The 15,896-nt window shown below is 50.0% G+C and overlaps 1 protein-coding gene across 3 annotated transcripts in view; it reads left to right on the forward strand.

Moving 5' to 3' along the window:
* Nucleotides 1-15,896, forward strand: part of gpatch1 (G patch domain containing 1) — a 72,714-nt gene that overhangs the window by 13,139 nt on the left and 43,679 nt on the right. For all 3 annotated transcript variants that reach the window (XM_072280023.1, XM_072280024.1, XM_072280025.1), the window contains exons 4-8: nucleotides 1,110-1,270; nucleotides 2,306-2,403; nucleotides 4,748-4,806; nucleotides 9,980-10,228; nucleotides 15,320-15,467. In XM_072280023.1, the coding sequence (XP_072136124.1) occupies nucleotides 1,110-1,270; nucleotides 2,306-2,403; nucleotides 4,748-4,806; nucleotides 9,980-10,228; nucleotides 15,320-15,467 (715 nt within the window). The remainder of the gene's footprint in view (nucleotides 1-1,109; nucleotides 1,271-2,305; nucleotides 2,404-4,747; nucleotides 4,807-9,979; nucleotides 10,229-15,319; nucleotides 15,468-15,896) is intronic.

Genomic DNA, 15,896 nt, shown 5'->3' on the forward strand with positions numbered 1-15,896 from the left:
ATTGTCAACAGTTTTGGGCCCCATATCTCAGAAAGGATGTGTTGTCATTGGGGAGTCCAAAGGAAGCTCATGAGGATCATTCCAGGAATGAAGGGTTTAACATACGAGGAGCATTTGGCAGCTTTAGGCCTGTACTCACTGGAATTTAGAAGAACATGTGGGGAATCTCATTGAAACCTACTGAATGTTGAACAGACTAGATAAGGTGGATGTGGAGAGGGTGTTTCCTATGGTGGGGGTGGCCGGAACTAGAAAGCACTACCTCAAAATTGAGGGGGAACCCTTTAGAACAGAAGTAAGGAAGAATTTTTTTTAGCCAGAGAGTAGTGAATCTGTGGAATGCTTTGCTACAGACAGCTGTGGAGTCCAAGTCTGTGGGTATATTTAAAGCAAAAATTGATAGTTTCCTGATTGGTCAGGGCATCAAAGGTTAATGGCGAGAAGGCAGGTGAATGGGGTTGGCTGGGATCCATGATGGAATGGCGGAGCAGACTCGATGCGCTAAATGGCCTAATCCTGCACCCATGTCTTGTGGTCTTATTCTGAGGCTGTGCCCTCTGGGTACAGAGCTGAGGACACAGACAGTATGGAGGGCGGTGCTGATGTGGGGGAAGTGGGGGGGGTGCTACCAGGTTACTGAATGGAGGTTAACACTCTTCCCCCCCCCCCCACCAGTCTGCTGCCTGATGGAGATTGAGGAGGGGAGGAAAGGAGGAGGGATGGTGGGGTGGAGGGACGATTTGGAATATGGAAGCTGAGGGAGGTGGAGGAAAGGTGGGGTGGGGTATGGGGTGAAGAGAGGGGTAGGGTATTTGGGTAATTGAGCTGGATTTGGGAGGAAGAGAAAGGGGTGAAGGATGAGGGGAGAGCTGGGAGGAGGAGTTGGGGAAGGAGTGAGGGATGTGGGAGTTGAGTGAGGTAGAGGAAGAAGGGGAGAGGAAGAAGTGGGATGAGGTGGAGGGAGGGGAATGGTGGGGTACACGGGAGGTTGAGGGTTGTGGAAGGAGTAGAATGGGAGGAATGCAGGGACAGGGCTGTGGGAGTTAGTGGACAGTTGCAGGTAAGGAGTCTCACGGATACAGGGTAACTCTGTACTCTATACTTTGAAGGATCTCGAGGAGCACGGCATTGCACCAAGGAGAATCGTGACTACAGGAGAGTTTGCCTCCAAGGCGACAGACAGGTTGCAGGAGAAGTCCCGGGCTTTGGCGAGTGTAATGGGTCCAATTCCCGGGGCCACCATCTTGGAGGACCTGATCTGCCCGGCAAAGTAAGAGAGGCTTCTGGGGCAGGGTTGGGTAGAGGGGGGCTTTAATTAGCCCTGGTGTATTCCTTGCTGCTCACATCCAGGCAAGTGCAGATGGTTGCAAGTGCCCTCCTGTGCTTTGATGGTGGCAAGGCTATGGTGGGTCTCATAGAGTGCCCCAGTGGGGGTGGCTGACAAATTACGCCTCCACTCGCTGACTTTGGAGGGCAAGGATTTTCCCTCCTCAAATATGGTTCACTGGACAGTCATCTGGAGTAGGTGCCCAGCTGACCTTTTTAACTTTTCCCCTTGCTCTCCCTCCAGTGTCAGGGCTGGCAGGTGGTTGGTTGGGCTGGGGATATTCCGACCACACTGTGGAGGGAGAGCGGTCTCGGGCATTTCCACCCTGAGGCCACAGGCACTAAACACATTCCGTGCGGATGCTAAGCGGTCTGAAAGCAAAGGAACAAGGCCTTTGTAGATTATGCAGAAGCTGGAAATCTTGAGACAGACAGATGGACACACACACACACACACACACACACACACACACACACACACACACACACACACACACACGTGCTGGAGGAATTCAGTAAGTCAGGCAGCATCTCTGGAGTAGGATAAAATGTTGATGTTTCGGGCTAAGGCTCCTCATCAGGACTGGGTCTTTGCCTGGAATGGCGGTTGTTGTGGAGGAATTGATATTGAAATCGCTCTAGCCATCAAGCCCATAATAGAGAGCAGGAATCGTGTCCATGGGGATGGTGAGCTGCTTGTCTTCTGGGTTGTCCCCACACTTAGGAGTTCCCTAAAGGGGAATCTGAGGATCTGCTTCAACAGTCATCACGTCACTGAAGCTTAGGTTGCTGTGGTACTGTTCCCTGACACCAGGATGGGAGTAATGGAGAGGGATATGTTCAGAATCCACTCGGATGGTGATTGATTGCTTAGGCTTACCAAGCTCACTACATCCCACTGACATGACCTGATTAACTTCTATCAACCAACTTTGTTAATCGGAGGATGTGAATTAAAATGGCTGGATGTTCCATGCAGGGTAACAATTGGTGTGCAGCTGCTGCGGAAAATGGGCTGGAAAGAGGGCCAAGGATTAGGACCACGTGTGAAGAGAAAGGCTCAAAGACAGCAGACTGGTGAGACCATCCCACTATCACTTCTAAATACGAGAAATGCTGTCTGTACCAATTAACTGGACTCTGACAACTTGCACTCAATCACAATTTATTTACATGTACACAAGAAGAATAGCCTGTTACCACACTGCTGTGAAGTTTGAGTGAAGAAATGTGATTTTCATACAGAATTGATCCAACAGAAACTGCACTTCTCAACCCTATCATTTGCATATTTAAATACCAGTCATAATGCATATCTCAGGGTATTAACTAAATCCTCGTGTTTAAGGCCAATAGTACTTGAATAACTGTCTAACTGTAAGGATTCTTCATTTGCATCTATATCTTGTCTTGGTGAGTTCAGTGACCGTGGTTTCCAGGTTTGAACAGAAAGGCTATACAAAAGTTCGGCTTTCAGTGGGTATTCATCCTGGGTGACTGCCCTATGTCTCTGTCTGTTTACCATTTACCATTGCCTTAGTGAACTTTCACACAGAGAAAGGCTACACAAAGTGACTGCACTCTGTTTGGTAGCACACCATTTTAAGCCTTGCTTTGCTGAAATTTCCAGAATGCTGGAGATCCAGAGTAACGTACACAAAATGGTGGAGGAACTGTGCAGGTCAGGTAGCATGTATGGAGAGGGTTAAACAGTTGCTGTTTTGGGCAGAGACCTTTTAGCAGTCCCGGCCTGCAATCTCAACTGTTTATTTGTTTCCATAGATACTGCCTGACCTGCTCAGTTCTTCCAGCATTTTGTGTGTGCCACTGTCGCTCCTGACTGGTTTAGGTTTCAAGACCCCTAGAAGTAGGAAGAATGTTGCATCACTGTAGCATCTTCCAGAGATTGGGTTGTCTCAAAGGTGATGAAGTCATTTTGACAATGAGGTCATTTTTGTGGCTTCTAACTTGTGTCATAAGGTTCAACGGAGACAGTGTGTCACTGAGTGGGTGACCTGTTACAGTGATGGTGAGGAATAATTATTGATCACACTAAGACCATAATACATAGCAGCAGAATTAGGCAATTTGTCCTAACGAGTCTGCTCTGCATTCAATCAGTGCTGATTTATTTGCCCCCTCGACTCCTTTCTCCTGACTTCTCCCCATAACTTTGATGCTGTTACTAATTAAGTACCATCACCCTCTGCTTTAAATATATCTAAGGAACTAGATGTATGATTATTTGGATAGACAGGGACTGATTAGGGATAGTCAGCATGGTTTTGTGTCTGGTAGGCAGTGTGCTGCCAATCACAGAGACGTTCAAGGATGTTACCAGGGAAGTTGATGAAAACAAGGCAGGGGATGGTTTCTACGTGGACTTCAGCAAGGCCTTTTGACAAGGTCCCGCATGGGAGATTGGTCATGAAGGTTCAATTGCTTGGCGTTTGGGATGACACAGAAAGTTCACATGAGAAGCCAGAGTGGTAGTAGATGGTTGCCCCTCTGACTGGAGCCCTGTGACTATTGGTGCCGAAGGGATCAGTGCTGGGCTGTTGTTGTTTGTCATCAATATCAATGATCTGGATGATAATGTAGTTAACTGGATCAGCAAATTTGCAGATGACACCAAGATTGGGGGTGTAGTGGACAGCGAGGAAGACTATCAAAGCATGCAGTGGGATCTAAGACATTGGCAGACTTAATATAAAACATTGTGTGCAGTTTTGGTCACCTACCTACAGGAAAGATGTAAATAAGATTGAAAGAGTGCAAAGAACATTTACAAGGAATTGCCAGGTTGAGTACTTCAGCACCTGATAGGCTGAAGGGCCTGTTTCTGTGATGTAGTATTCTGTGACTCTATGACTATGATCAGCTGTGTTGTGGGGTGGCTGAGAGAGCCAGTGGATGTGTGAATAGTTTATCAGAATGGAGGATGTGCTTTGTCTAGCAGTCTGCTGAACCGAAGGATTAGCTTAGGTTCAACAGGACCTACCTTTTAATCAGATTGGCAGTTCTTGTGTGATTTCATTGCCACTGAAGGGAGTGGAGGCCAAGTTGGTGGATATATTTAACAGAGTCTTGATTAGTAAAGGTGTAAAATCTTACAGGAAGAAGGCAGGAAAATGGGGTTGGGAGAGATAATAAATCAGCCATGTTTGAATGGGGAGCAGATTTGATGGGCTAAATGACCTAATTTTGCTCCTGTGTTTTATGGTCTTATGTTTTTCTCCCCAAGCACAGTTCTGCCCCTGAGCATGTGTTGGATTAAGAGACACCCAGTGCAGAGCAAGGATCACATGGGCCCACGGTCAGACATCACTCATTGTCTGCCTGAACAGTTATACACCTCCGAAGAGCTGAGAACATACAGCGGACTCATTTTCACCAACTGTTCATGTTATTCACCACACAGATACTGGTGTGAAGGTGTATGGCTGTTCCCTGCCCGATGAAGATTGGCAACAATCACAGGTATGTAGTGTGGTCTCCATTCTTGTCCCATGTCGTTTCAACTTCCTTAATCCCAGTGCATATGGTATTGATTTATTATTGCCACATGTACCGAGATGTAGCTTCTGCCCCTGTTATAAGACTATTGAATACTTCCCCAGTACAATAACAATGGACTCTTGACCTCATAATCTACCTTGTTACGGCCTTGCATCTTACTGTCTGCACTTTGTTACTGTAACACTTCATCTTGCATTCTATTATTGTTTTCCCTTGTTTCACATCAGTGTGTTGTTTAATAAAATGATACGTACGGATGCAGAGAAAACAAATCTTTTCACTGTGCCTCAGTAAAGCAGCCAGCATAATCAAAGACTCCACCCAACCCGGACACACTCTCTGTCCCCACTTCCATTGGGCAAAAGGTACATACCACCAGGCTCAAGGTCAGCTTCTACCAGGCCATTATAAGAGTATTGAAAGATTCCCTTGTCTAAAAGGGTTCCTTGACCTCATAATCTACTTCGTTATGACCTGCTCTACGCTTTCTCTGTAACTGTAAGACTTAAACCTGCATTGTTATTGATTTACCTAGTACTAGCTCAATACTCTAATGATTTGATCTGTATGAACAGACTACAAGACATGTATTTCACCACCTCAGTATCTATGACAATAATTTACTGTGTACAACTTAGTTTTGCAAGCTGTGCCATTTAATGTCTTTAAAGGCATCCGTTAGTCTTGCAAGACCATGGATCTGCACCTGGAAGATCTTCACTCTCCAGGGCGCAGGCCTGGGCAAGGTTGTATGGAAGACCAGCAATTGCCCATGCTGCAAGTCTCCCCTCTCCACAACACCGATGTTGTCCAAGGGAAGGGCATTAGGACTTATACAGCTTGGCACCAGTGTCGTCGCAGAGCAATGTGTGGTTAAGTGCCTTGCTCAAGGACACAACATGTTCCCTCAGCTGGGGCTCGAACTTACGACCTTCAGGTAGCTAGTCCAATGCCTTAACCACTTGGCCACGTGCTCACAATTTTCAATGTCTTATGCCCTGCTTTTCCCAGTTAGATAATACTGAATACAATGGATTCCGGTTAATTGGGACACGTCGGGATCAGTACATTTTGGCCTAATTAAGTGGCTGCCCCAATTCGCCAAAATTTCATGAAAATTGTCAAAAAGGACAAACTACCATGTAATTGAGTAACAAATTGAAATTATGTATTTAAATTAAATACAAAAGTTAGAACACTGTCAATAATATTGCAGTTCTATAAAACTGTATATTAGTTTGCTATAGTTATTGACAGATGAATTAATCCATTCTACACTGCCTTGTTCTTTTGATTGACTGTAAACGAACAAAATCAGCACAGATTCATAGAACACAGAACATAGAATAGTACAGTACAGTACAGGCCCTTCAGCCCACAATGTTGTGCTGACCCTTAAATCCTATCTCCCATATACCTCCTCCCACCTTAAAATCCTCCATGTACCTGTTTTGCAGTCTCTTAAATTTCACTAGTATATCTGCCTCCACCACTGACTCGGGCAGTGCATTCCATGCCCCAACCACTCTCTGAGTAAAAAATCTTCCTCTAATATCTCCCTTGAACTTCCCACCCCTTACCTTAAAGCCATGTCCTCTTGTATTGAGCAGTGGTGCCCTGGGGAAGAGGTGCTGGCTGTCCACTCTATCTAGTCCTCTTAATATCTTGTATACCTCTATCATGTCTCCTCTCATCCTCCTCCTCTTCAAAGAGTAAAGCCCTAGCTCCCTTAATCTCTGATCATAATGCATACTCTCTAAACTGGGCAGCGTCCTGGTAAATCTCCTCTGTACCCTTTCCAGTGCTTCCTCATCCTTCCTACAGTGAGGCGACCAGAACTGGACACAGTACTCTCAAGTGTGGCCTAACCAGAGTTTTATAGAGCTGCATCATTACCTCGCGACTCTTAAACTCTATCCCTCGACTTATGAAAGCTAACACCCCATAAGCTTTCTTAACTACCCTACCTACCTGTGAGGCAACTTTCAGGGATCTGTGGACATGTACCCCCAGATCCCTCTGCTCCTCCACACTACCAAGTATCCTGCCGTTTACTTTGTACTCTGCCTTGGAGTTTGTCCTTCCAAAGTGTACCACCTCACACTTCTCCGGGTTGAACTCCATCTGCCACTTCTCAGCCCACTCCTGCATCCTATCAATGTCTCTCTGCAATCTTTGACAATTCTCTGCACGATTCACAACATCACGAACCTTTGTGTTGTCTGTAAACTTGCCAGCCCACCCTTCTACCCCCACATCCAGGTCGTTAATAAAAATAACGTAAAGCAGAGGTCTCAGAACCGATCCTTGTGGGACACCACTAGTCACAACCCTCTAATCCGAATGTACTCCCTCCACCACGACCCTCTGCTTTGTGCAGGCGAGCCAATTCTGAATCCACCTGGCCAAACTTCCCTGGCTCCCATGCCTTCTGACTTTCTGAATAAGCCTACCGTGTGGAACCTTGTCAAATGCCCTACTAAAATCGATATAGATCACATCCACTGCACTACCCTCATCTGTATGCCTGGTCATCTCAAAGAACTCTATCAGGCTTGTTAGACACAGTCTGCCCTTCACAAAGCCATGTTGACTGACCCTTATCAGACCATGATTCTCTATAAATGCCCATAGAATCTATCTAAGAAGCTTTCCCACCACAGACGTAAAGCTCACTGGTCTATAATTATCCGGACTATCCCTACTACCTTTTTTTGAAGAAGGGGACAACATTTGCCTCCCTCCAATCCTCCGGTACCATTCCCGTGGACAACGAGGATGTGAAGATCCTAGCCAGAGGCACAGCAATCTCTTCCCTCACCTCGTGGAGCAGCCTGGAGAATATTCCGTCAGGCCCCGGGGACTTATCCATCCTAATGTATTCTAACAACTCCAACACCTTCTTTCCCTTAATATCAACGTGCTCCAGAACATCAACCTCACTCATATTGTCCTCACCATCATCAAGTTCCCTCTCATTGGTGAATACCGAAGAGAAGTATTCATTGAGGGCCTCGCTCACTTCCACAGCCTACAGGCACATCTTCCCACCTTTATCTCTAATCGGTCCTACCTTCACTCCTGTCATCATTTTGTTCTTCACATAATTGAAGAATGCTTTGGGGTTTTCCTTTACTCTACTCGCCAAGGCCTTCTCATGTCCCCTTCTTAAGCTCCTTTCTTGCTACCCTATATTCCTCAATAGACTCTGATCCTTGCTTCCTAAACCTCATGTATGCTGCCTTCTTCCACCTGACTAAATTTTCCACCTCACTAGTCACCTATGGTTCCTTCACCCTACCATTCTTTATCTTCCTCACCGGGACAAATTTATCCCTAACATCCTGCAAGAGATCCCTAAACATCGACCACGTCCAATCTTCTGTCCTTGGACTCACTTTACACCACATGCTGTCGGAGCAGTGCTGCCAGGATAATCAAGGACACGACCCACCCAGCCAACACACTTTTTGTCCCTCTTCCCTCCGGGAGAAGGCTCAGGAGCTTGAAGACTCGTACGGCCAGATTTGGGAACAGCTTCTTTCCCACTGTGATAAGACTGCTGAACGGATCCTGACCTGGATCTGGGCCGTACCCTCCAAATATCCAGACCTGCCTCTCAGTTTTTTTTGCACTACCTTACTTTCCATTTTACTATTTTCTATTTATGATTTATAATTTAAATTTTTAATATTTACTAATTTTTACTATTTTTAATATTTAAAATTTGTAATCCAGGGAGCGGGAAGCGCAGAATCAAATATCGCTGTGATGATTGTACTTTCTAGTATGAATTGTTTGGCGGTAATAAAGTATAAAGTATAAAAGTAGTACATTTCCCTGCAAAAACATCATCCCAATTCACACCTGCAAGTTCTAGCCTTATAGAGTCATAACTTGCCCTTCCCCAATTAAAAATTTTTCTGTCCTCTCTGATTCTGTCCTTTTCCATGATAATGTTAAAGGCCAGGGAGCGGTGGTCACTGTTCCCCAGATGCTCACCCACTGAGAGATCTGTGACCTGACCCGGTTCATTACCTAGTACTAGATCTAGTATGGCATTCCCCCTGGTCGGCCTGTCCACATACTGTGACAGGAATCCGTCCTGGACACACTTAACAAATTCTGCCCCATCTAAACCCTTGGAACTAATCAGGTGCCAATCAATATTAGGGAAGTTAAAGTCACCCATGATGATAACCCTGTTATTTTTGCACCTTTCCAAAAACTGCCTCCCAATCTGCTCCTCTGTATCTCTGCTGCTACCAGGGGGCCTATAGAATAATCTCAATAGAGTAACTGCTCCCTTCCTGTTCCTGACTTCCACGCATACTGACTCAATAGAGGATCCTGCTACATTACACACCCTTACTGTAGCTGTAATAGTATCCCTGACCAGTAATGCCACCCCTCCTCCCCTTTTTCCCCCTCTCTGTCCCTTTTAAAGCACTGAAATCCAGGAATATTGAGAATCTATTCCTGCCCTAGTGCCAGCCAAGTCTCTGTAATGGCCACTACATCGTAATTCCATGTATGTATCCAAGCTCTCAGTTCATCCCCTTTGTTTCTGATGCTTCTTGCATTGAAACCGAGTGCAGATAATGGACTGCCATCTTACAATGCTTTTGACAATTGCATCCTCCAAATCTTCATTTTCATTGTAACATTCAAGGTGATTGTCAATACCTTCAAATTCTTTGCAGTTCCTAAATTGTTTCATTTTCACTCCCGGCCTTTTCTAGCATCTACAAGTCTGAGTGCTTGAAATTGCAGAGCACAAAATAGTTATGTATTGTCTTATTGCTTATTTCTCACCAACTATCAGTGACAGAAATTGCTATGTCCGAACACAAGCGAAAACAACTGATGCGATTTAAAAACTGTCCACTCTGAGCACAGTGGAGTGTCTAATGGCCGCACAGGTGCATGCAGCTGATGCTAGTTAGAAACTGTTCAGCAACAATCTCCTATTCCAATTAAGTCCCAAATAAATGCAGGGAATATCAGCTATTTTCTTGATTAGTTTTTGTTCTTTAAGAGTTGTTCTAAATAAGTGACTGCCCCAATTAACAGGAATCTGCTGTATTTTAAGGACACTGTGTAATGTAACCAAGTGCTGGTTGCCTCTCTGTAGGAGGAGCACGAGGAGGAGTATCTTCCCGAAAACATTACCTTTGCACCAAAGGAAGTAACACCGATAGACTTCACACCGAAGGATGACCAGCGTGGGCTGGGGTACAGTGGGATTGATCCTCGCAGGGCATTGTACGGGCTGGCCACAGAGGAGCTCGACAGTGTGTTCAACACAGACTCCAACCGGTCTCACAGCCTACTGGGTGATGTCCAGTCCAGCAGTGAGAGGAAAGTGGGGATCACTGGTCAGGTGAGTCTGGTGTCTCATGAAAGAGAGCTTGTGGAGATTGGGGTTGAGAAAGGGCCTGAGTCCCTCCCTCAGGGAGCAGCCGAGAGTGTTCTGTGGGGGATAGAAGCAGCAGTGAGACTCTTAAAATGGAGACTTCGCTGCGCCTAGAGGGAGTTGGAGGAAGGGCAGTGTGAGATGGAACAGTGTTGGGGCGGGGGGTGCGATGGGGTAGTGGATGTTGGTGATGGGGGTCAGTGAGGGGTGACAGTGGATGTTGGTGATGGGGTCAGTGAGGGGTGACAGTGGATGTTGGTGATGGGGGTCAGTGAGGGGTGACAGTGGGTGTTGGTGATGGGGTCAGTGAGGGGTGACAGTGGGTGATGGTGATGGGGTCAGTGAGGGGTGACAGTGGGTGTTGGTGATGGGGGTCAGTGAGGGGTGACAGTGGGTGATGGTGATGGGGTCAGTGAGGGGTGACAGTGGGTGTTGGTGATGGGGTTAGTGAGGGGTGACAGTGGGTGATGGTGATGGGGTCAGTGAGGGGTGACAGTGGGTGATGGGGTCAGTGAGGGGTGACAGTGGGTGATGGTGATGGGGGTCAGTGAGGGGTGACAGTGGGTAATGGTCAGGGGGTCAGTGAGGGGTGACGGTGATGGTGATGGGGGTCAGTGAGGGGTGTCAGTGGGTGATGGTGATGGGGTCAGTGAGGGGTGACAGTGGGTGATGGTGATGGGGTCAGTGAGGGGTGACAGTGGGTGTTGGTGATGGGGGTCAGTGAGGGGTGACAGTGGGTGATGGTGATGGGGATCAGTGAGGGGTGACAGTGGGTGATGGGGTCAGTGAGGGGTGACAGTGGGTGATGGTGATGGGAGTCAGTGAGGGGTGACAGTGGATGTTGGTGATGGGGGTCAGTGAGGGGTGACAGTGGGTGATGGTGATGGGGTCAGTGAGGGGTGACAGTGGGTGTTGGTGATGGGGGTCAGTGAGGGGTGACAGTGGGTGATAGGGTCAGTGAGGGGGTAGTGGATGTTGGTGATGGGGGTCAGTGAGGAGTGACAGTGGGTGATGGTGATGGGGTCAGTGAGGGGTGACAGTGGGTGATGGTGATGGAGTCAGTGAGGGGTGACAGTGGATGTTGGTGATGGGGGTCAGTGGGTGATGGTGATGGGGTCAGTGAGGGGTGACTGGGTGTTGGTGATGGGGGTCAGTGAGGGGTGACAGTGGATGTTGGTGATGGGGGTCAGTGAGGGGTGACAGTGGGTGATGGTGATGGGGGTCAGTGAGGAGTGACAGTGGATGTTGGTGATGGGGGTCAGTGAGGGGTGACAGTGGGTGATGGTGATGGGGTCAGTGAGGGGTGACAGTGGATGTTGGTGATGGGGGTCAGTGAGGGGTGACAGTGGGTGTTGGTGATGGGGTCAGTGAGGGGTGACAGTGGGTGATGGTGATGGGGTCAGTGAGGGGTGACAGTGGGTGTTGGTGATGGGGGTCAGTGAGGGGTGACAGTGGGTGATGGTGATGGGGTCAGTGAGGAGTGACAGTGGGTGTTGGTGATGGGGTCAGTGAGGGGTGACAGTGGGTGATGGTGATGGGGTCAGTGAGGGGTGACAGTGGGTGATGGAGTCAGTGAGGGGTGACAGTGGGTGATGGTGATGGGGGTCATTGAGGGGTGTCGGTAATGGTCAGGGGGTCAGTGAGGGGTGACAGTGGGTGATGGTGATGGGGTCAGTGAGGGGTGACAGTGGGTAATGGTCAGGGGGTCAGTGAGGGGTGACAGTGGGTGATGGTGATGGGGGTCAGTGAGGGGTGATAGTGGGTGATGGTGATGGGGTCAGTGAGGGGTGACAGTGGGTGATGGTGATGGGGTCAGTGAGGGGTGACAGTGGGTGTTGGTGATGGGGGTCAGTGAGGGGTGACAGTGGGTGATGGTGATGGGGATCAGTGAGGGGTGACAGTGGGTGATGGGGTCAGTGAGGGGTGACAGTGGGTGATGGTGATGGGAGTCAGTGAGGGGTGACAGTGGATGTTGGTGATGGGGGTCAGTGACGGGTGACAGTGGGTGATGGTGATGGGGTCAGTGAGGGGTAACAGTGGGTGATGGGATCAGTGAGGGGGTAGTGGATGTTGGTGATGGGGGTCAGTGAGGGGTGACAGTGGGTGATGGTGATGGGGTCAGTGAGGGGTGACAGTGGGTGTTGGTGATGGGGGTCAGTGAGGGGTGACAGTGGGTGATGGTGATGGGGATCAGTGAGGGGTGACAGTGGGTGATGGGGTCAGTGAGGGGTGACAGTGGGTGATGGTGATGGGAGTCAGTGAGGGGTGACAGTGGATGTTGGTGATGGGGGTCAGTGACGGGTGACAGTGGGTGATGGTGATGGGGTCAGTGAGGGGTAACAGTGGGTGATGGGATCAGTGAGGGGGTAGTGGATGTTGGTGATGGGGGTCAGTGAGGGGTGACAGTGGGTGATGGTGATGGGGTCAGTGAGGGGTGACAGTGGGTGTTGGTGATGGGGTCAGTGAGGGGTGACAGTGGGTGATAGGGTCAGTGAGGGGGTAGTGGATGTTGGTGATGGGGGTCAGTGAGGGGTGACAGTGGGTGATGGTGATGGGGTCAGTGAGGGGTGACAGTGGGTGATGGTGATGGAGTCAGTGAGGGGTGACAGTGGATGTTGGTGATGGGGGTCAGTGGGTGATGGTGATGGGGTCAGTGAGGGGTGACTGGGTGTTGGTGATGGGGGTCAGTGAGGGGTGACAGTGGATGTTGGTGATGGGGGTCAGTGAGGGGTGACAGTGGGTGATGGTGATGGGGGTCAGTGAGGGGTGACAGTGGGTGTTGGTGATGGGGGTCACTGAGGGGTGACAGTGGGTGATGGTGATGGGGATCAGTGAGGGGTGACAGTGGGTGATGGGGTCAGTGAGGGGTGACAGTGGGTGATGGTGATGGGAGTCAGTGAGGGGTGACAGTGGATGTTGGTGATGGGGGTCAGTGACGGGTGACAGTGGGTGATGGTGATGGGGTCAGTGAGGGGTAACAGTGGGTGATGGGGTCAGTGAGGGGGTAGTGGATGTTGGTGATGGGGGTCAGTGAGGGGTGACAGTGGGTGATGGTGATGGGGGTCAGTGAGGGGTGACAGTGGATGATGGTGATGGGGTCAGTGAGGGGTGACAGTGGGTGATGGTGATGGGGTCAGTGAGGGGTAACAGTGGGTGATGGGATCAGTGAGGGGGTAGTGGATGTTGGTGATGGGGGTCAGTGAGGGGTGACAGTGGGTGATGGTGATGGGGTCAGTGAGGGGTGACAGTGGGTGTTGGTGATGGGGTCAGTGAGGGGTGACAGTGGGTGATGGTGATGGGGGTCAGTGAGGGGTGTCAGTGGGTGATGGTGATGGGGTCAGTGAGGGGTGACAGTGGGTGATGGTGATGGGGTCAGTGAGGGGTGACAGTGGGTGTTGGTGATGGGGGTCAGTGAGGGGTGACAGTGGGTGATGGTGATGGGGATCAGTGAGGGGTGACAGTGGGTGATGGGGTCAGTGAGGGGTGACAGTGGGTGATGGTGATGGGAGTCAGTGAGGGGTGACAGTGGATGTTGGTGATGGGGGTCAGTGACGGGTGACAGTGGGTGATGGTGATGGGGTCAGTGAGGGGTAACAGTGGGTGATGGGATCAGTGAGGGGGTAGTGGATGTTGGTGATGGGGGTCAGTGAGGGGTGACAGTGGGTGATGGTGATGGGGTCAGTGAGGGGTGACAGTGGGTGTTGGTGATGGGGTCAGTGAGGGGTGACAGTGGGTGATAGGGTCAGTGAGGGGGTAGTGGATGTTGGTGATGGGGGTCAGTGAGGGGTGACAGTGGGTGATGGTGATGGGGTCAGTGAGGGGTGACAGTGGGTGATGGTGATGGAGTCAGTGAGGGGTGACAGTGGATGTTGGTGATGGGGGTCAGTGGGTGATGGTGATGGGGTCAGTGAGGGGTGACTGGGTGTTGGTGATGGGGGTCAGTGAGGGGTGACAGTGGATGTTGGTGATGGGGGTCAGTGAGGGGTGACAGTGGGTGATGGTGATGGGGGTCAGTGAGGGGTGACAGTGGGTGTTGGTGATGGGGGTCACTGAGGGGTGACAGTGGGTGATGGTGATGGGGATCAGTGAGGGGTGACAGTGGGTGATGGGGTCAGTGAGGGGTGACAGTGGGTGATGGTGATGGGAGTCAGTGAGGGGTGACAGTGGATGTTGGTGATGGGGGTCAGTGACGGGTGACAGTGGGTGATGGTGATGGGGTCAGTGAGGGGTAACAGTGGGTGATGGGGTCAGTGAGGGGGTAGTGGATGTTGGTGATGGGGGTCAGTGAGGGGTGACAGTGGGTGATGGTGATGGGGGTCAGTGAGGGGTGACAGTGGATGATGGTGATGGGGTCAGTGAGGGGTGACAGTGGATGTTGGTGATGGGGGTCAGTGGGTGATGGTGATGGGGTCAGTGAGGGGTGACTGGGTGTTGGTGATGGGGGTCAGTGAGGGGTGACAGTGGATGTTGGTGATGGGGGTCAGTGAGGGGTGACAGTGGGTGATGGTGATGGGGGTCAGTGAGGGGTGACAGTGGATGATGGTGATGGGGTCAGTGAGGGGTGACAGTGGATGTTGGTGATGGGGGTCAGTGGGTGATGGTGATGGGGTCAGTGAGGGGTGACTGGGTGTTGGTGATGGGGGTCAGTGAGGGGTGACAGTGGGTGATGGTGATAGGGGTCAGTGAGGGGTGACAGTGGGTGATGGTGATGGGGTCAGTGAGGGGTGACAGTGGGTGATGGTGATGGGGTCAGTGAGGGGTGACAGTGGGTGATGGTGATGGGGTCAGTGAGGGGTGACAGTGGGTGGTGGGGGTCAGTGAGGGGTGACAGTGGGTGATGGTGATGGGGGTCAGTGAGGGGTGACAGTGGGTGATGGTGATGGGGGTCAGTGAGGGGTGACAGTGGGTGATGGTGATGGGGGTCAGTGAGGGGTGACAGTGGGTGATGGTCAGGGGGTCAGTGAGTGATAGTTGGAGGTGAGGATGAGGATAGAACTGTACAGTTCAGGCTGGGTAACACTATTTTGATGTTGTGTTCCTTCTCAATATGTCTGAAAGGCGTTTGGTGTCGGGGCTCTGGAGGAGGACGATGATGATATCTATGCCAGAGATTCGCTTTCACGTTACGATTCGGTGTTGGGTGAGGCGGAGACGGGAGACGGGTTGTATGGATGGACTGCTCCACAAATCCACAGGAAGGGAAAAGGTGAGGTCGAGATGTCTGGGGTTGTGGGAGCTTGCTGCACGATATGAGATGGGGGCGTGTTGTGGGACAAGAGACGCCCCTCTGAAGGGTTGCAACGTGAAGGCAGAGCAACACACAAATACTGGAGGAGCTCAGTCGGTCGGGCAGCATCTGTGGAGGGGAATGAGCAGGTCTACTGAGTTCTGCTAGCATTTTCGGTGTTGCTTTGGATTTCTAGCAACTGCTTAATCTTTTGTGTTTAATAATTAATGCCTGGATTTTTAGCAGTGCATCTTGGGGTCCACTCCATAGATCGCTCAAAGTTGCAGTCGTTAAGAAGGTCCGGAGTGTTGGCCTTCATTAATTGGGGAATTGCATCCAAGAGCCGTAAGGTAATTTTGGAAAAGACAAATATCAGAGTTGTATTGCACATGCGTGCTTTGACAATAG

The sequence above is a fragment of the Mobula birostris genome, chromosome 15 (genome assembly GCF_030028105.1).
Source record: "Mobula birostris isolate sMobBir1 chromosome 15, sMobBir1.hap1, whole genome shotgun sequence".
Taxonomy (NCBI): Eukaryota; Metazoa; Chordata; class Chondrichthyes; order Myliobatiformes; family Myliobatidae; genus Mobula; species Mobula birostris.